This window comes from Heloderma suspectum, chromosome 4, assembly GCF_057233095.1.
Source record: "Heloderma suspectum isolate Gila_16-S chromosome 4, 16-S_ref, whole genome shotgun sequence".
Lineage (NCBI taxonomy): Eukaryota > Metazoa > Chordata > Lepidosauria > Squamata > Helodermatidae > Heloderma > Heloderma suspectum.
Genome location: NC_139461.1, coordinates 131,403,200 through 131,424,249, shown reverse-complemented (window position 1 = coordinate 131,424,249; position 21,050 = coordinate 131,403,200). Strand labels below are relative to the sequence as shown.

Genomic DNA, 21,050 nt, shown 5'->3' with positions numbered 1-21,050 from the left:
CAAATCGCCAACGTTCGCTGGATCATGGAGAAACAAGAGAATTCCAGAAAAACATCTATTTCTGCTTCATTGACTATGCTAAAGCCTTTGAATGTGTGGATCACAACAAACTGTGGCAAATTCTTAAAGAGATGAGAGTGCCAGACCCCCTTACCTGTCTCCTGAGAAACCTGTACGAGGGACAAGAAGCAACAGTAAGAACCGGACATGGAATAACCGATTCATTCAAAATTGGGAAAGGAGTACGACAAGGCTGTTATTGAGTACTGTCGCCCTGCTTATTGAATTTATATGCAGAGTACATCATGAGAAACGCCAGGTTGGATGAATCACAGGTAGGAATTAAGATTGCCGGGAGAATTATCAACAACCTCAGATATGCAGATGATACCACCCTAAGGGCAGAAAGCAAAGAGGATCTAAAGAGCCTCTTGTTGAGGGTGAAAGTGGAGAGTGCAAAAGCTGGTTTGAAACTCAACATTAAAAAAACGAAGATCATGGCATCTGGCCCCATCACTTCCTGGCATATAGAAGGGGAAGAAATGGAAGCAGTGACAGATTTTATTTTCTTGGGCTCCAAGATCACCGCAGACGGTGACTGTAGTCATGAAATTAAAAGACGCTTGCTCCTTGGGAGGAAAGCTATGGCAAACTTAGACAGCATAGTAAGAAGCAGAGACATCACCTTGCCGACAAAGATTCGTATAATCAAAGCTATGGTTCTCCCAGTAGCAACGTATGGCTGTGAGAGCTGTACTATAAGGAAGGCTGAGCGCCGAAGAATTGATGCCTTTGAACTGTGGTGCTGGAGAAGACCCTTACGAGTCCCCTGGACTGCAAGGAGGTCAAATCAGTCAATCCTAAAGGAAATCAACCCTGACTGCTCATTGGAAGGACAGATACTGAAGCTGCAGCACAAATATTTTGGCCACCTAATGCAAAGAAAAAACTCTCTGGAAAAGACCCTGATGCTAGGAAAGATTAAAGGCAAAAGGAGAAGGGGATGGCAGAGGATGAGATGGCTAGATAGCATCACCGATGCAGTGAATATGAACTTGAGCACTCTCCGGGAGAGAGCGGAGGACAGGAAAGCCTGGCGTGCAATGGTCCATGGGGTCACAAAGAGTCGGACACGACTTAACGACTTAACGACTGAACAACAACAACAACAAGCCACCCTATACCAGAGATGTGTGAGTTGTGCCACCCCATATACTAAAGTGTCATTGTATTACAGGCCTTAGCTATATGACTGTGTTTAAAGAACCTCAGTAAAAACTGTTTCCTTGCTAATCATGGGCGTAGGGAAGGATTCGATTTGTTTGCAATTTAGAACATGATCTTTTCGAGGTATATGTGGCCAATCTGTGGATCAAGCAATTGGATGATCTCAACTCCTCCACTCTTTTCATGATGTCTGTCTGCATATTCTCAATGTTCTGGTAGCCATTAGAGTATATGAATGAAAATGCTATCCATCAGCTGCAGCTATAACAGCAAGAACGCCCTTCTTAAGGATATTGATTTCTCCATTTGTGATGTACTTACCAACCTCTTCATCCAAGGGGGTGGGGGGGGGGTTGTATCTCTCACAGGCTGAAATATGTTCTTTATCTCATACATGCGGCTAAACATCTTCTGCTACAGCCAACCTGAATTTAAAGGAAGAATTTAATGTTGACTTTTTCTCTGCGGATTTACTGAAAATAAATGCTTAAGATGAAGTTAAGTTACCGACAGAAGAACATTCTAAGCAGGCTATTGTAGCTGTGGTAGATGAGAGTATCCCAGCCCTCAGTGCAGTGCATGCAGCTTATGTTATGCCATGATTTCTATAGGATTGGGTGTGCTGATCAATGCATTAGTTACAATGCTATGCACACTTATGTGGGTGGGAGTAAGTCTCACTGAACAAAGTGGGACTTGTGTGTTTACTCAAATGACAGGGATGAAAGTGAACCACTTTTACTGTGATGGGCTATGTCCATTGTTTTGTGTCCCAAAATAGCACTCTTCACATGCCCAGGTGTTCTCCCCATGAGCATTTAGGAGAAGCAAAATCTTCCAAGTACATTTAGGCTGCAATCCCAAACCCACTTATCTGGGAGTAAGCTCCATAAACTCAATAGGGCTTACTTCTGATTAGACATTTAACAAAATTTCATACTGCAAAGGATCATTGGAGCTAACTTCAACATCCTTCCAAGGTAGGACAGGCCAAACCTGGCCTCAAGCCCCCAAAGACACCCAGTAACTGCCCTCTCCGGCCAAGAGGCACTGAATTTAACACTGAGGTTGAACAGAAAGGACCACACCAACTTGGAGTGGGATAACTGTTGATTATAGGGGAAGGGGTAGAGGGAAGGGGAGAGTTAGAGGTGGTAGGCTGTACAGAGGATTACAAAGCTGAAAACTTGCAAGGAAAACCAAACCATACACAGACAGCCTTTATACTGTATCCCCAAGCAAAATAACCAAACTAGCTAGCCTATCCTTTCACATACCTAGGTATGGGCTCCCCAGGATAGCATCCAGTCAACAGCAGGTTTAAAACCACCACGATGAAGGGAGATGTCATGCCTCTCCCTCCTTTTAAGGCCCAGCCCTGGCAACCCAGGACAGATTTCCCTTAGCCAACCACTAGCTCAGCCCCCAAAGGAACAGCTTTCCTCCAGATGAGGTAGGATCTTCTCACCAGACTCAGCTGTTATCTATTTCCCAATTAATAGTAACTGAGCATGGCCTTGAGCAACAGGGCTAAGGAGCTGGCAGACTATCACACTATTCCAGGTGGATGCCTGGGATGTGATGCCCAGGCCTGGTCTCATGGCGGGAAACAGGCTGTCCTTCTTGACACATCAAATAATCATAGCAACACCCACTAGAAAAATGAAGGCAAAAAGAGAGAGTCTGAAGACATGCTGGACTGCAGTCTCTATGGCAGGGGTGTTGAAACTCTTTTCAGCAGAAGGGCAAAATTCAGAGAAGCTCTCAGGGGCCATGTCCCAGTGGTGGGTGGGGCTGAAGTTAAAAAGGCTAGGGCCAAAGGCAAAAAGGGGCAGGGCTAAAATACTACTACTAATTATTATTAATAATAATTAATTATAATTTAGCGTCAACCTCTTACTGCCAGTAATTAAGCCTTGGATAACTAAGGCCAGTAACTAAGCATTTCAACTAGAGCTGTGCACAAACAGCCTCTCAAAATTCTCCAGCCTATTTGTGGGCAGAGAAATTGCAGGGGACAATTTCACTGAATTTCTCCCAGGGGAGGAGAAATTCTCCAACAGTTTCTCACATGTAGGGCTCACTATTGGCAGGGGTTGCAGCACAGGTCCTTTCTCTTTTCCTAAGGGTTCTTGGTTTATTGCACTGCTTCTGTAAGTGGCAACAGCATCAAATGTGTTGAGGCTTCCAGTCTTCTGAGGCAGAATTTTACATTTCTTTTGGTGGCATTTTTGAGTTTCCCTAATCACTGTGAGGTGGCAGAGGGTGCAGTGTGTGTTTCGCTTTCTATCGCACAACTGTCTATTGCTCTGCAGCCTCGCAAGCCACCTGCACTTCCTGAACTGAAAAGGCCCCATGGGAGGAATCACCTCATGATGTCTTCCTCACGATGGCTTTAACTGAAGAGTGGGAAGCTGAGGAGGCTACAGGCTGCCACAGAGGTGACTGTACAATGACAGACAGGACACTCATGCACACTCCTCAGCCACCTCACAAGTAAGGTAAGCCCAAGAACCCCAAGCCCAACCCATGAGAATTTTTCCGAAATTTCTCCTCCTTTGAATTTCTTTTTGAAAGCAAGTTCTCTTCTATCAGACTGAATGAGAATGGTTGAAAAAAATGTGGGAGAAATTTTTGGTACAGCACTAATTTCAGCCCTTTAGAATGGGAAGAAATCATGCAAAAGCCGTAAAACTACCAAATGGCTGGAATATATTTAACACCCCTGTGCTACAGGATGACAGAATAATATCACAGATCATGTAATTCCATAGTCAAACAGTAAGTAAAACACGGAAAGAGGCAGATCATGGTCTAAAAATTGGAACTCATACCTCCACAGTCACCACATACAGACGTGGGAGCCCTGTCATTAATGACACATTGAATATAACACATTTATATGTGTTTACGTTTAGCCATGTCTTGCCCTTTTTCTTGATAACAGCTGTATCAGCCAGAGATCAGAATGGCATGAAAGCCTATTCCCACTTCTCTTCTGTTTCTTATAAACAAAACTCCCAGAGAAAGCAGCAGACTCTATTCTACTGTAAGGTTAACCATTCTCCAGAGAGCCTAGTCTGGAGACTATAAATAGCTGCTACTCTTTGCCTGGAGAAGTACAGCAAAATGATTTTGTTGTTGGTTGACGAACTGGATATGGATAGTGACAAACAGGATGCCAGATGGTGACTTCTTTATTTGATTTCACGGAGGGGCTTGCAGGACTGATGCTCTGTGGTGAGCGATCTTGCTGAAGAAGGTATCGGGCAGTATGTCAGGTACAATATCTTTTCATTTCTGGCACTGCCCCACTCCTGCAAGGGAGATCTGTGTAAGGAAGCCAGGTTCTGTGTGTGCAACTGATTCTGATGCACATCTCTTGTCAGGGTTCCCCTTATGACCTGGACCCCCTGAGGAACTCCTTAAGGATACCTTGTCTCCTTAAAAGAGCCCCACCTTCCTTCTTTTACCTTTCCCATTCCAACAGTGTAGGGTTTAGGCTGTAGATGTGGGGTGGTTGACACTCTAGACCAGGGGTCCCCAACCCCTGGGCCACGGATTGGTATGGGCCGTGGCCTGTTAGGGACCGGGCCACAGCAGGGGTGTGGGAATCCCCCTTACCTTGGGTCTGCGGGGGGGGGGAGGCAATCCCCCCCGGAATCCTCGCCGGCCCTGGCTGGCTCCGCTCCAAGTCCGTGGAGCTGCCGGCCAGCTCTGGCCGCTGTCAGACTTCTGGCTGCTGGGATGGAAATGGCATCTGCGCGGATGCCATTTGCGTCCCTGTTCTTCAAGTAATCAGCTACATACTTGAAGAACAGGGATGCAAGTGGCATCCGCGTGGACGCCATTTCCGTCCCAGCGGCCGGAAGTCCGCCAGCGGCCGGAGCTGGCTGGTAGGTCCATGGACTCGGAGCAGAGCCGGCCAGGATTCGGGGGGGGGGGCAGATCACCTCCCCCCCCCGCAGACCCAAGGTAAGGGGGGCTCCCACACCCCTGCTGCGGCCTGGTCCCAATCCCTCCTGGTCCGTGGAAAAATTGTTTTCCATGGGACTGGTCCCTGGGCCCCAAAAGGTTGGGGACCGCTGCTCTAGACACAGGGTTTAACCACAACAGTGTACTGGTTAGTTAAAGTAAGCAAATCATAACTAAAGGTATTTACACAATAGAGCTGAGTGATACAAAAGGACTTAAGAAAAATAAAAGTTGCAAAATGCTAGTTCCTTTACCCTAGCTATACTTAAGACTTTTCTAGGCTGCTTCTTCCTGCTCCATCTTCATGATTCTGCTCTTACTGCTCACTCTCGCTCTCTCTTTTTATATCCTCCTCCCCCAAAACTGAAAGTACTATTTCAAACCTGAAGAAATGAAACTTTACTGGGGAAATGAATCTGAGGCTGAATCTACACATAGCATTTATACCGTTATCATAACTATTGGTACACATGACACCAATGGGCACCAATAGTTATGATAATGGTATGATAACGGTATAACTGCTATCTGTAGATTCAGCCTAACCCGGGGAAATGAAACTACTCCTCTCAGGGATACCCTTCCCCCCCCAAAAAGCCAGGCCTCTATGCCTGACCTTTTCCCTTTCCTTGCCTCTGTAGGCCTCAAATCTTCACATCTGCATTTGGGTCACAGTGCTTTCTTGGGCCTTCTGGGTGTGCCTTTTCATATGGATGAAAATGCACATTCCTCCCTCCCCACCACTGGAGTACCTAGCAGTTGCACGCTTCTAGCTGCATGCAATTGGAGCTGGATCAAGGGCCTCAAATCCGGTAAATTAGTAACTCCCGGGGACAAGTTATTGTTATTAGGGAGCAAATATCCTTTTATACAAAGTTTTTTTTTTAATTGCTAGCCACAATGTGTTATGTACATCTTTTGTAAAGTCACCTATTTAAGGAGCGCCGTCCACTAGGGCCAAACTGGAGAATATGGTAAGTGCCACAGAGGTCCTCCTGCTAGGTATGAGGATCATGCTGTGTGGGGAGGTATGTTTAAACTTTTCCTCTTACACCATTGTCCTGATAAAAATACTCCCTGAAGTCTGCTGTTTGCCGTAGTGTGGGAGCTGCTCCGGGTGTAAATAGCAGCTTCCCTTCCCGAGCAAATAGCAAGCTTTAGGGTTGGGGGGGATTTTAATTGGGCTCCCCCCCCCCCAATCTCACACTGTAGTTCTGATCAGGATCTGTTGGTCTCTTCCAACTCAGCAATTCTGTTTATGTTGACAGAAGCCCAGGCTGAATTCCTCTTCTCTCTCTTTTCTGAAGCCATTTTCTAAAGCAGGGGTGGGCAACGTCTCGGAGTTGGGGGCTGCATTGCCCACTTGGGCCACATTCCCAGCAGAAATGGCCACCACCACTGAAATTGCTGCTGAATTTGCCATGGTGGGAGCAAAAACAGCATAGATTTTGCAAGCAAACAAGGTGAGCAGGGACCTTGCACCTCATCTGCTTGCAAAATTACTGCTTTTTTTTGCTGCTGCTGCGGCAAATTTAGCGGGGGGAGGGGATAAAAATGGCCACGGGGGTGCATGTGCCACCCATGTTCTCGAGAATAATGAGAAGCCCCTGCACCATAGATATAAGGATCTTAGGGCCAAGATACGCCCACATGCTATGTGAGAGAACTATTACTGAATTACTGAATTTTCCAATATATATTAAACCTGTTCTGGAGGGGGTTGCACTGCCCCTAAAGGATCAGGTTCGTAGTTTGGGATTGCTCTTGGACCCAGAACTATCACTTGAGGCACAGGTGAACTCAGTGGCATGGAACACTTTTTATCAGCTTAGGTTGGTATACCAACTATGCCCTCATCTGGACAGAGATAGCCTAGCTACAGTTATCCATGCTCTGATAACTTCTTGTCTGGATTACTGCAATGCGTTATACGTGGGACTACCTTTGAAAATTGTCCGGAAACTTCAGCTAGTCCAAAATAGGGCAGCAAGATTGTTAACAGGGACTGGCCAATGAGATCACATTATGCCAGTACTTTTCCAGCTGCACTGGAATTCAGAGTGCTGGCATTAACATTCAAAGCACTTAAAGATTTGGAGCCAGGTTATCTGAAGGATCACCTCCTCCTATATTTGCCTGCCTGGACTCTAAGATCATCCTCAGCGGTCCTTCTCCATGAGCCCCTCCCAAAGGAAGTGAGGCAGGTGGCTACCAGGAAGAGGGCCTTTTCTGTTGTGGCACCCCAGATGTGGAATGAGCTCCCTAGAGAGGTTCTCCTGGCACTTACAATGTATTCCCTCTGGCGCCAGGTGAAGCCCTTTTTATTATCCCAGGCATTTTAGCATTTTAGCCTCCTAGTCTTTTAGCTTTGGTGTTTTAAATTTGTGTTTTAAATCTCTTTATTGCTGCTAGGTTTTATTCTGGTTGTATTGTTATATTGTGGTTTTAATGCTTTTATATTGTTTTATCCTGTGCTTTTTGGTTTTAATTTTTGTGAACCGCCCAGAGAGCTTTGGTTATTTGGCGGTATAGAAATGAAATGAATGAATAAATAAATATATATATATCTTCCCCTAAAAACAGTCGCAGGGTGGTGTTGGAATTGGATCTGGGCCTATTTGGATTTGGGTCAGTATCCCTCCCAATGCAAATCCTTTCCCCCACCCCCAGCTGCTATTATCCGTGGAAGGGAAAATATACAGGCACAGTAGGTACCTCTATGGGTAATAGTGTTTGTGTGTGTACATGTTTTGCACTGGGGAATTCACAGAAAATTGGTGTGTTAGGTTACCCTCACACACACATACCCCAAAGCCCTGATCCGAATAATCCCTCCCATCATTGCTTTTAGGAAAAGAAAAATGCATTATGAAATCCAATCATGGCTCTCCTACATAATGTGTAGTTTGTCCCTAAATTGGAGAGGAGGAGAAAATAAATGACAGGGAAGTTGATAACAAGGGATGAATATGCACAAATACAGGTACTTGCTTTAAAGTGGACCTCAGCTTTAAGGAGTAGCATTGCTGCTGTTTGTTTGGTTTTTTTTTTTACATTTTCTTTCATCTTATTTGACTTAAATGCTGTCCATTCTTGGAGGTGTATATATTAATGGGTTCCAAGAGCACAGAATCTTCATTTAAAACAGACATTAAATATGTTGCTGAAAAATAGTAAGCTTCCTTTTATTCCCAGAGGCCAAGGATCATGCCATTCAGCTAAAACAGCTCTTAGCTTCACTAAAAGAAATTTCCATTTATATGAGCCCTAAGTGTTGTGCTGTAATGGGGGGTGTTATTTACTAGCTTGTTCAGATAAGAGTACTGCCGAAATTAAATTCTCAGAGCAGATCTCTGCCAAGTGAAATACCATCAGTGGCCATTCCATAAACATAATGAAACAGGCAAATCAAAGTCATGTCTTTATTGTAATATTCAGCATGAATATCAGTAGAATAACATGTGTTCCTTTATAATATAAGTAGAGCTACAGCTATAAATTTAGGGTCCATAGGGGCGGGATTACTGTATCCCAAGCTATTGAATTGGCAGGTGAGGAGTCTGAACTGACCAAACCATCATTTGCTAAGGGCGCAATCCTATGCATGTTTAGATGGAAAAAGTCCTACGGCTTTGTAGGACTTTTTGTAGGACTTTTTTTTCTGTCTAAACATGCGTAGGATTGCGCCCTAAAGTGATTTACTCTTGCAGAAGACTAAAGGTGTTATCTGAAGGTTCAATCTAGTATACACACTTACCTGGGAGTAAGCCCTATTCAGCTTAGTGGGGATTACATATGAGTAGTCATGCACAGGATTCCACCGTTAGTCATTCAATGATGCCTTGGTGCACAGCTCTAAACCAGAGCAACGCTGCCTCCCCCTTTTTAAATTCTCTACCCTTCAGGATCAGTGGGGCTCTGGCAGCTATAATTGAGAAACAGGATCTTTGAGGTTACTAAGTATAAAGGGGTTCAAGTGTTACTCCCACTGATGGACGATAGTTGATAAAATGCCAGTTATATGGAGGGCTGCGTAGCTCAGTGGTAGAGCACATGCTTTGTATACAGAAAGTCCCAGGTTCAATCTAGGGATGTTGGAGAAATCCGCCGCGGACTCCAATGAGGCCGGATTCCAAAGAATCTGGCCTCATTGGAGTCTGTGGCGGATTTCTCCAACATTTCTCCGGAATCCGCGGTGGAATGGCCCCACTTACCTCTGAGTCTGGAGGATTCCCTCGGAATGGCACTCCAGCTCCATGGCGTTTTTGCGATATGGTAATGGCGTTCACCATTACCGTATTCCTTGGGTTAATAGAACTGCAAATGGCGTAGTGGACGCCACTTGCGGCTGTAAAGCGCTGGTTTTTACGTAAATAGAGCCGTAAACGGCTGCAATTAGGGTAAACTCAGGGTTTTACCTCCATTGAGGAGGTTTGGACCATGTTGGATAAATGTGTGCATTCTCTTGGAGCTTTGTAGAACCAGAATCTGCTGTTGAAAGTCCTTTCCAGGCCTTGCTTGGTACCCCAAGGCTTTGAATCTGGCTAGAACAGGGCAACTGTTAGGCTTTAGGGAGCTTGAGTGAGAAATGGGTTTCAGATTAATTTTAGTGACTTGTCCTCCCATCAGTGGGAGGAACACTAGAAAGGAATGTTTTATATTTAGTGAGCCCAATGATCCTATTTGTCAATTATTCCTTATCTTGAGGAGCAAGGTGCAGTTCTTTAAAAAGCTGTTTTACCTTCTCTTATTGGGCCAAGTCCTTCTTGCTTATCAAAGTGTATATTGGCTCTTGGAATTCTCCTACTTAGATTCTAAAAGGTCAGTGATCTATATTTTGGAGTCAGGATGTTAAGGGTTATACCAGGGGTAGGCCAGCTGGTGCCCTCCAGATGTTTTGGACAACAACTCCCATAAGCCCTAGCCAGCATAACCAAAGGTCAGGAATGGGAATAGTAGGCCAAAACATCTGGAGGGCACCTGGTTGCCTACTGCTGGATCATACAGTACACAGCACCTAAACTCAGAATCATCATTTATCATTAGATGTATTACATGAACATAAAATGTCTCAGGTTTAAGCAGTCACACACAGAAGAATTCTATGAGTCATCAGAATTTTCCTTACAGCTGCAGAACAGGGCCTCCAAGTGGTTCTAAGGTCCCAAGTGTTACTGAAGCCCTGGAACCATGCTCAACAGCAGTAAATGTATCCTCAAAGTATCATGTCTGACCTTACTTAGGACATCTCTGGATAATAAGCAGCATAGTGGAGGCTGGTGGCTCTGATGTCAGTGGGGTGGTGAATCCGCTCCGGGTTTGAGTCAGAACCAGTCAGAACTCTAAAGGAGCTATCCATGGTGCTTCATCAGCCTCCACTGCCTTAGTCATAAAAGAGCCACTTCCCTGTGGCCACTGCAGTGACATTTAGAAGCCTAGAACCATGTGGATGAAGCCAATTGCATGAGCCCTTCACACCCAACCAACACCAAACGGGGAGTGAAGGCAAGGACTGGGTAGAAAGGACCTGATCTCATTGTGCCAGAATTCCAAGTGTTACTGTGGCAGCATGGGAAGAAGCCATAGGCAAGCAGCCCCTGTGATCATTCAAGATGGGCCTCTATTTTGCATCATAAGAATATAAGAAGAGCCCTGCTGGATCAAACCAAGGGTCCATCTAGTCCAGCATTCTGTTCACACAGTGGCCAACCAGCTGTCAACCAGGAACCCACAAGCAGGGCATGAGCGCAACAGCCCCCTCCCACTCATGTTCCCCAGCAACTGGTGTACATAGGCTCACTGCTTCCGGTACCAGAGGTAGCACATAGCCATCAGGACTAGTAGCCATTCATAGCCTTTTCCTCCAGGAATTTGTCTAACCCCCTTTTAAAGCCATCTCCATTGGTGGCCATCACTATATCCTGTGGTAGTGAATTCCATAGTTTAACTATGCGATGTGTGAATAAGTATTTCCTTTTATCCGTCCTGAATCTCCCACCAATCAGCTTCATAGGATGGCCTTGGGTTCCAGTATTTTGAGAGAGGGAGAAACATGTCTCCCTATCCATATTCTCCATCTCATGCATAATTTTGTGGACTGCTATCATGTCTCCCCTTGCCCTCCTTTTTTCTAAGCCAAACAATTCCAGCTGTTGTAACCTTCTCTCATAGATGGCATGTCAGGAAACAGAATGGGTGTATCTGTTGATGTACTAAACAAGGTGATTGTCAGAGCATCTATGACTTTTTGCTTTCCATGTGTTTTTTTCATTTTGTGTAAAAGGCAAATATACAGGTGAACAGCACACTACCTAGAGATTAATTACAATTACAAGAGAAAACATGGAAGGTGTGGGGGGTGGGGGAGAGAATGCTGTCTGAAACAATGTGAACTATTTCTTGGTAGAGTGACAATCCTATAACCACTTACCTGGGAGAAAGCACCATTGAACTCAATGAGACTTACTTCTGAGGATACATGTGTAGTTTTATATATGTAGAGGTAAGGCTAACAATTTGGACAACTAGTCTTTATTGGCGTTACATCTGTTTAATTCTACACAACTTTGGCCAGGGTTTGTTAAATATCAGGCTGGGAGGTGGCGAGTTGATAAGATTTATTTATTATATTTATATGCTGATCTTCCTTTTAGAAAGCTCTGGGAAACTTCCAGTGGTGTCCCCCGCATCAAAGGGATCTACACCCACTTACCTCTAGTACTACGGTACTGGATGCTCCCAAACCATACCGTGAACAGAATGCTGGGATAGATAGAGCCTAGGTCTGATTCAGCATGGCTCTTTTTATGGTCTTATACCTTGGGCTGCCTAACGATTCAGTATTACTTTTGCATAATGAAAGCAGCACAGAAATGAACAGCACTGGTTGTGGTCATTCAGTGCCAGAGTGGTGGAGTGAACAGAATGTTGGGCATAATCTGAGAAGACATGGGCTCAAACCCCTGTGGTAGATGACTATTTCTCAACCTACCCTACCTAGCAGACCTGCTGTAGGATTCAGTGGGATAGCTACATCTACATATGGCCTGAACAACTTGGATGAAGTACAGTATACAAATGTGATAAACAAAGGAACATGGAAGTATTCGCAGCAGCGATTTTCTGAGGTTGCCTTTGGAATGAACTTTTCTCCATCATCATCATCATCATCAATAATTAATTTTATTAGTGCCTTTCTCTCAAAAAAGAATCAAAGCGTCTTACAGAAAGGGTTAAAACATACAAAGAGATAAAACAACTGAAAACGGCTAAAACCAATTTCAAATGCCAAGATCCATTAAAACAACGGGGAGAGCAATCCTATGCCCCTAGAGAGAGTCGGCGGGGGTATAGGATAGTTTGCATTCCTGGATCTGAGGTTGGAGAAAGTGCTCCAACCTCAGATCCAGGAGTCCGAGCTCCCCTCCCCTCCCCTCCCCCGCCCCCTTGCAGCCAGCATGGAGAGAACTGTGCCGGCTGCCTCTCTGAGGGCACAAAGGTGACCCGGAGGGAAGGGAAAGAGGATATGCTGCTGGGTAGGGAGGGGAGGGCTTACACGATATCCCCAGGCCTCCCCAGCCTCCTTCTCTCTCCCTCCCCGACCCTTCAGCTAGATGGGCGAAAATGCCCATCTAGCTAAACTGCAGAGCAGGAGGTGTGGCAGAGGTGAGGATTACCTCCTCCGTGCCTTCTGCTCTGCAGTGGGTAGTCGTAAGCCTCGGAATTCAGAAACCTATGAGTATCAAGGGCGGATCCGATAGGGTTGCGCCTTAAATGAAGAAGTCCCACCATAAAAATGCCTGGGAGTAGATATGGGCAAGATCATGTTTGCAAATCTGAAATAGCAGTGATATTTCTACCTTTTGCATTTGACAAAATTTCTCCAGTGACTGTGATAATCAGCACCTCTTGGATTGCTTGAGTAATATGAACAAAAGGAGAATGGTGTCGACCCCTTTGTGCTGCTTTTTGCGTTAACTGAAAGCCTTATGCCTTTTTCTCAATAGCATTTTGAAACATCAGGAAGAACTAAGCATGTGTGCGTGTGTGTGTGCGTGTGTGCGCGTGTGTGTGTGTGTGTGTGTGTGTGAGAGAGAGCGCGAAATTTCTATCCCTAAAATATCCAATTTTGCCTTCTTCCTCTAATGGCATAATTGAAGTGTTCTATAGAAGTGTAATCACTGGAGCCATTCACAGCAGTCAGTAGTTTTTAAATAATCTGATAGGAAATGGAAAATGGACTCCTTCTATGCAGCTACAAGACTTAGTTCATTTACTAGCAAATCTGCAAATGAGCAATAAACAGCATTTTATAAGCTGGAAAGCAGGAATGTATCATTCAAAATCTTATTAAGGACTGCATGCTAGAAGAATGGGCTTGCCATAAAGGTGGCTTGGGTGCTGTTAGTGGCGCTTTTTCTAGTCTACTATGACATCCATCTATAATTTCCCTTGATATGTTCTAAACCAGGGGTGGGCGGAAGGTAGAACTCCAGATGTTTTGGACTTTAACTCCCAGGAGCCCCTGCTGGCATGGCCAGTGGTCAGGAATGCTGGGAGTTGAAGCCCAAAACATCTGGAGATCTACTTTCTGCCCACCCCTGTTCTTAATTTTTGGACATATCAAGAGAAGTTATAGATTGTTGACATAGCAGGCTGGTAAAAAAAGTACTTTAGATTGAAGAAGTGGAATATGCATTGTATTTAATTATATATTTTTTTAAAGAATCAGCCTATTGCTCTTTCAAAATCTACTAAGTTAGAATGAGGCTTTGCAGAAGATTTTAAAAGAGCAATAGTTTGATTCTGGTTTTACTATAATTAAAAATGATGTAGGTCACACTTCTCCAGTCTAAACTACTTCCTTCTTTTTTGCTTGATATCTCAGCTGTACAGGGCTGGCCCAAGCCATTTTGCACCTGAATCAAAGAACAAGATGGTGCCCCTCCCATTCCATGTACAAAAAGCCAACTGGACTGGCAGATGAATCTGCCTTGAACACTGCTGATGGGACAGTGTCATCCATTGCACCTGAAGTCAGCAGGCTTACTTAGGGGTTGCAGAGCAGGCTGCATGGTCTGCTCTCCTCCAACACCTTGCATCTGCTGCCTGAGGTGACTGCCTCACTTTGCCCAATGCCAGGGCTGGCCCTGCAGCTCTATTAAACATTCAGTGGCAGAGCTCGGTCTGGAAACCGAGGTTGCCACCAAACAGCTGAAAAGCAATGTGTGGGGCAAGCTGGAGAGGAGAATAGCAGATCAGGGAGGGGATGTCTAACCCCTTTCCTCAACATGTTGCTTCTCCCATAATCCCCCTCCCCCAGCTATGGCCAACCTTCATCTGGGAACCCCAGCTGGGGAGAAAGCACAGAGAAGAAGTGGCAGAGGGAGGAATGGTTAAGTATCCCCTCCCCTGCTTGCCACTTCAGCCCTCCAAATTGTGCTCTCCCCTTACCCTTTTTAGTTGTTTGATGGCCACCAGGGTTCCCAGGCTTGGATCTAAAGACAAACATTTATTTAGTTCATCCCTCCATTTGACATAACCCTCATCCTTTTAGTACCTCTTTAGTTCTTCATTCACAATAAATTACTCTCTCTCCCCTGCTGGCCTCAGGAACATAGGAAGCTGCCTTACACAGAGTCAGGCCATTGGTCCATCTAGCACAGTACTGTTGACACTGACCAACAGCGCCTCTTTCAGGCAGGAGTTTTTCTTGCCCTATCTAGAGATGCTGGGGATTGAACCTGGAAGCTTCTGCATGCAGAGCACCTGCTCTACCACTGAGCTATGGCCCCTCCCACCTGGCCATTCTTGAACAAAGGAATTTCAGAGACATATATCAGATGAGCTTGAATAGCAAAGCCATCAAACATTTGTTTGAAGGGAGGTGTGAGTAGGAATGTACGAATCCCCCACTCTTCCGTCTGAGGGGAGGGGTCTGTGGAGGGGCAATTCGGGCTGCTCAGGGCCCCGTGGAATCCTCTGGAGCCCAGCTGCATCCACCGCAGTTGGCAGAGCAGCTCTCCAGGTCCCTCTAAGACGCGATACGCTAATGGCAGCTGCCATTAGCCTATCGCAGGAAAATACAGCCATAAATGGCGAATTTTACACCATTTGTGACTGTAAAGCACTAACTTTGACCTAAATTGCTGCTGTTTCCGGCTGTATTTAGGTCAAAGCAAGTGCTTTACGGTTGCAAATGGTGAATAATATGCCATTTACAGCTGTAACTTTCCTCCGATAAGCTATTGACACCCGCCATTAGCATATCGCGTCTTATAGGGCGCCGGAGAGCCACCCTGCAGGAACTCCTCTGGACCTGGAAGTAAGTGGAGCCACTCCACCATGGACTCCGGAGGTCGGATTCTTTGGAATCTGGCATCATTTGAGTCTGTGGAGGAATTCTCCAGCATCCTTAGGTGTGAGGACCAAATATAACCTCTGCTCATATCTCCCTCCCCTTAAAGCACGGGCGTTGAACCTCTTTCAGGCCAAGGGCTTCAGAGAAGCTCTCGGGGGCCACATTCCAGTGGTGGATGGGGCCAAAGGCAAAAGGGGTAGGGTCAAAAATAACTTCGCTTAAAGCTCTTACTGTCACTAAGCCTTGGGAGAGGCATTTCAACCTTTTAGAATGGGGAAAAACATAGAAAGGCTGAGAAGCCATCAAACAATTGGCAGTTGGAGGAAAGGGAGTGGGCCTTTTGTGGAACCCCTAAGTGCTGGATGCAGCCCTCGAGCCTGAGGTTCTGCACCCTTACCTTAAAGAAATAATTTGCGGTTATTCAAGACAATCTGATTGCTGCTAATCATGTGTGCCTCCAGCTTCAAGGCTGAAAGTTTGGTCCTCGGCTAATGCATACATAGCACCCATTCACGCTTGCGTTTCCCCTTGCTGAAACAGGGCTAGTTATCAAATGTAAGTTATCAAAAATCTCTGTCATTATCTATGTGCTTCTTAACATTTCTGTGTTAGGTTAATTTTTAAAAAGTGAGCAAAATGCGAGAATAACAACTTGCTAGAAGACACTCCTATGGATGTGTTTACAAATTGGTAGGATTTTTTTTTCTTTTTGCCTTGGCACCTCTAGAATAAACACAATGGGTTTCTTTACAGTGGGCAGATAGCTTCAGGGTTTAGTGTCATATATCTGAAATAAATCTAATGGCCAAAGGAGTGAGTATTTACAGTCCAGGCTGGGACACTGTCAGGTATCTTTAGCTCATACTCATGGAATCTTACAGATACTATGCAAGACTACAACCGTGATTTTTGTGCAAAATGGATGTGAGCATGCAAAGATGCATCTCTTGCTGAATATATTTGCTTCATGGGGTATAAAATATTGATACTGGGTTCTGTGTTTCTCCCCATGGGGCAAAAAGCAAGTACCAGGAAAGGAGGGGGATTTAGATCTGGGAAAATGCACAGGAGAAAGCATTACGCCCTCAGCTGCAAGGCTGCAGCACGAATCCATTCTCTGCAAGTCCTTTTAAGCTCGCCTAGTTGCACCCTAAATCTATAGACACAAGTGAACCATGCTCCCATCTGTTTAGCTTAAACATGTCCTTCTACAAAACATTACTTTTCATAAAAGATCTCTCCCAACTTTTGTTTGCTTGGAACCTTAAGTGCTGCCCGAACTTGAGTGCAAGTTGCATATAAATAAATGAACAAGTAAATAAATAAGGAAGCGGTGCCAGGCCTTTCAAACCTTTCAAAGGCCAAACCAATCTTGCTTTGTGCAGCTACAGAAGAAAACACTTCACATTGCTGGCATGGCTAACGACGCCAAAAAGAAAGCATTAATTTTGTTGAGCAGTATTAGAATACAGGACCTCCTGCAGTGCCCACCAGTTACTTGCTCTGCACAGCTGCTTTCTCAGCTGGGAGTTCTAAATCAGCACTGTGAGAACAGACAGAAATGACCATCATGCACTTACTTGTGATGGCAATTTGCCTTGTGGTGATGGAAAGGTCCTGTTCAATTAATACTCTACCCTTCTCTTTTCCTGCTGAGTAGCTCCTTTCCTTTTTCCCAGGATAAAGTCACTCTACTGAGCCCGTGCCTTTGTGATGATGTTGTTAGAGTGAATCTCCTTATCATCCTTTTGTAGTCCTTTAATTCCATTGTCATCCAACAGTCTTTTTCAGCAGCAGGGCTGGCCCTCCCATGAAGCACAGCGAAGTGTCTGCATCAGGCGGTGGAGTGGGAGGAGTGGTGAACTCTGCCGCTCCCCTTTGCCAGGAAGGCTTGCTGCCACTGGCCTGGATGAGCTCCCGCGAAAGCACCGCAGTCACTTCTTCTGGCCGCGCAGCTTTTCACAGAGCTGATGCGGTGGCGGCGGCAGCGGCAAACATAAGGGGAAGGGAGTGCGATGCGGCGGCAGCAAGGGATGTGATGCAGTGGTGGGGGAAGGAGCAAGACTTGGTGGGGTGCTGCATATTTGCTCCCACTCCAGGCAGCTGGGACAGGGCTTGTCCTTCTAAATGCTTACTAATTTTATCTTTAATCATGCTTTCTACCAATTTCCCCAGAACAGACGTTAAGCTAACCGGCCTATAATTTCCCAGATCTTCCCTTCTGCAACATGCTTGGGTTCCATGCCAAGTATGCTAGAGATCCTTGGCAAATGAATCAATGTAGAAACAGTTCCCTGAAAGTAGAAAGTTTGGAAGCCACCAGTCTGTTTCAACACTCAACTTTTCCATCTCACTCTCACAGATGCATGCACACAAATATGCACACATCCTGCTTGGATGATATTCAGCTGGATTGTCTCCTAATGCAACTTTGTCCTCCTTAGAAGCACGTTTTGAATGAGGAATCTAATATGTTGCTCATGGATCTTTCCTAAAAAATCTTCCAGAGTATAACCCACCTATAAGGACACCTTTTATGATGAGCATCAGTGGTCTCGCTCTGTGGTCCACTGTTAGCAAAAATCCAGCTGGTGAATACCAAGAACATGGCAGTTTCTGTGGTGGCACCACAGTTGTGGTATTCTCTCTCCAGGGAGGTCTGGCAAGCTCCCTCCTTTCCAGTTTTTAGGCAGTGTTTGAAAACATTGTTATTCTGAATTTTATTTCTGAATCTGCATTTTATGATAGATTCTTCTGGTTTTACTGTGTTCTACTGTTTTTCAGTGCTGCTGGGTGTTTTTAGTGCTTTATTTGATGTTAATATTGCGTTTTATTGTGGTAATATTTTTCTTTTAATAGAAGCCATTTTGGAAAATTTATTTGAAATGCAGGATATAAATAACTTGAATGAATGAAAGAAATCATAATTAATTTTATTTTATTTCTAAGCTCTTCACAGCCAGGTTAGAGCCATGCATACTCTCTCCTGGGAATAATTCCAGAATAATTCCTGTATAGTAAAACATCCTGTCTTAATCAGCCCTTGGTAGTTCTTTGTGTATTTGGATAGCAGATATGGGTAGTCACATTCTATCTATAGACTACCAGTCTGTGACTACCAAGCTAACTGCAGCCCACTTGACAACCCCTGTAATTTTTGCATTATCTGGAACAATTAGGAGGCTTATCAAGGCCTGGATGGGTCGTTATACATACCTATTGGGCTGCATTTGTCTGGGTGCATCAGAAGTGTAGGAACGGTCAAGAATTTTCTTTGGTTTGCATTTGGAAGTGAATGGACCGGATCCCAAACTAATATGTAGATTGGAACACAGTTCTTATTCTGTGCTTCTCCACATTTTGTGATGCAGTTTTCAGCTTTAAAAGCATACAAAAAAGCTTCTAAAAATAGTATATATTCTATGATAAAACATGTACAAAGTTTCCTTTTAAATATACATAGAAAATGTATCTTTTTTGCCATAAAATGTGTATGAATTTTCATATGGATTTTTTTTTTTTAAAGCAGACTAATGTGGAAACGAAATGGAATGGAGTTATGAATGAATACATGTGAAACTGACAAAGACCAAAAATACTCTGATCTGTCCAGTGCTACACAATGCAGGCCTGTAGTAGCCACTTAAATGCTTATTCATGCAGGGCTGCCGAAAGGAATCTGGGGCCCGGGTCAATGGAATTTTCAATGGGGGGGGGGCTTTCACACAAAAAACGTACAATTAAAAAACCCTAAGTTTTTCATTTTTTAAAAAATGCTCTCCTTGCCTCGGCTCATGTGAATGGCTTGCAGTTTATTAAAAACACTCACAAAAAGCTTGTCAGCCCCCCCGCCCCACTGTGTGGGACCTTGGGGCAAACTGCCCCCCCCCAGCCTGTATTTACATATAGGGCCAGCCCAACTACACAAGCCATTCAAACGGTTACTCTGGGCAACATTATTTTTAAGGTCACCAATAAAGGAGTGTGCAACAGAGGGGCTGTGCTACACATTTCAAGAGGTTTAGCTCAGGATCATGTCACAAGGACACTGTGATACAACTCCACACTATCTGTGCCCACTTGTCTGCAAGTGATCCTGTGGTGTTCCCCTTGGATTGTATATAGCATGGTCATTTGGAACAACAAAATACCTTGAGCCAGTTCTGAACACATTCCTTTGCTCAGGGGGAATAAGCACAGCATTACCACTGCTCCACATCCCAGAATTTCTGAGCAGCTGCAGATAAGTGGTTTGATGGGCTTAAAAACTTTCAGCAGGGTGCCAGTAGCCACACTGGGTGGAGATTGTCTGTAGCTGCTAACCATGTGGCTATGTGGTTACGGTATGGTTCGTGGCCCTTTGAATTCCCCCTGTTCATAAGTCTTTACTTCTCCTCCATCTATCTTTGGATTACAGCAGCACTTGTACAATATTTCCTCCTTGGCCTGTATGTTGGCATATATAGGAAAGACAAAATCAAGTGGTATGCAATCCCTTTAAACCATTGCAAGGAGGTGGCTGATACATAGAGCTAATGCTCAGTATCCAAGTCATTGCTTGCTTTTAAAAAATATTTTCCTTGCATATGAATATGGAGATTATCATGCTGAGTCAGACATACTGGCTAGTTTAAGAGCTTGCTTCTGACAGTGGTGAGCACTGAATACCTCAGTCTTCAAAGAAGATGAAAGAAATTAAGCGGTAGGTGGGACAATTTATTCCAAGTGAAGGTTTCATTCTAACCCCTTGGATGTAGGAATATTGACTCACTGCTTGAAGTGGTAGTTTGGTTTAATTTTCTAAAACCTTTCAAAATTATTTTGAAGAGTATGTTGCCCACTTTCAATATCCTTTGAACCTGCCCGAGCTTGTGTCCTTGCTGACAGTCTCAGGCAATAGCCATGGGCTCTACGGTGATAGGTTATGTCTTTTCCAGCTGTTTAGAATCATAGAATCATAGAATAGTAGGGTTGGAAGGGCCCTATAAGGCCATCGAGTCCAACCCCCTGCTCAATGCAGGAATCCATGTCAGAGCATCCCTGACAGATGGCTGTCTAGCCTCATCTTGAATGCCTCCAGTGTAGGAGAGCCCACCACCTCCCTAGGGCATTGGTTCCATTGTCGTATTGCTCTAACAGTCAGGACGTTTTTCCTGATGATCAGCCGGAATCTGGCTTCCTGTAACTTGAGCCCATTATTCCGTGTCCTGCACTCTGGGATGATTGAGAAGAGATCTTGGCCTTCCTCTCTGTGACAACCTTTCAAGTACTTGAAGAGTGCTATGCTATCTCCCCTCAGTCTTCTCTTCTCAAGGCTAAACATGCCCAGTTCTTTCAGTCTCTCTTCATAGGGCTTTGTTTCCAGTCCCCTGATCATCTTTGTTGCCCTCCTCTGAACCCTCTCCAGTTTGTCTGCATCCTTCTTAAAATGTGGTGCCTAGAACTGGACGCAGTATTCCAGATGAGGCCTAGCCAGTGCTGTAGAGGG

General features: G+C 44.8%; 1 protein-coding gene across 3 annotated transcripts in view; it reads left to right on the top strand.

Moving 5' to 3' along the window:
• Positions 1-4,348: 4,348 nt before the first annotated feature.
• LOC146347396 (uncharacterized) overlaps positions 4,349-21,050 on the top strand; it is a 74,961-nt gene continuing 58,259 nt past the window's right edge. For all 3 annotated transcript variants that reach the window (XR_014789874.1, XM_084848145.1, XM_084848143.1), the window contains exon 1: positions 4,349-4,508. Coding sequence is in view for 2 of the 3 variants with exons in the window: in XM_084848145.1 (XP_084704271.1) it covers positions 4,502-4,508 (7 nt within the window). In the remaining variant the exon portion in view is untranslated. The remainder of the gene's footprint in view (positions 4,509-21,050) is intronic.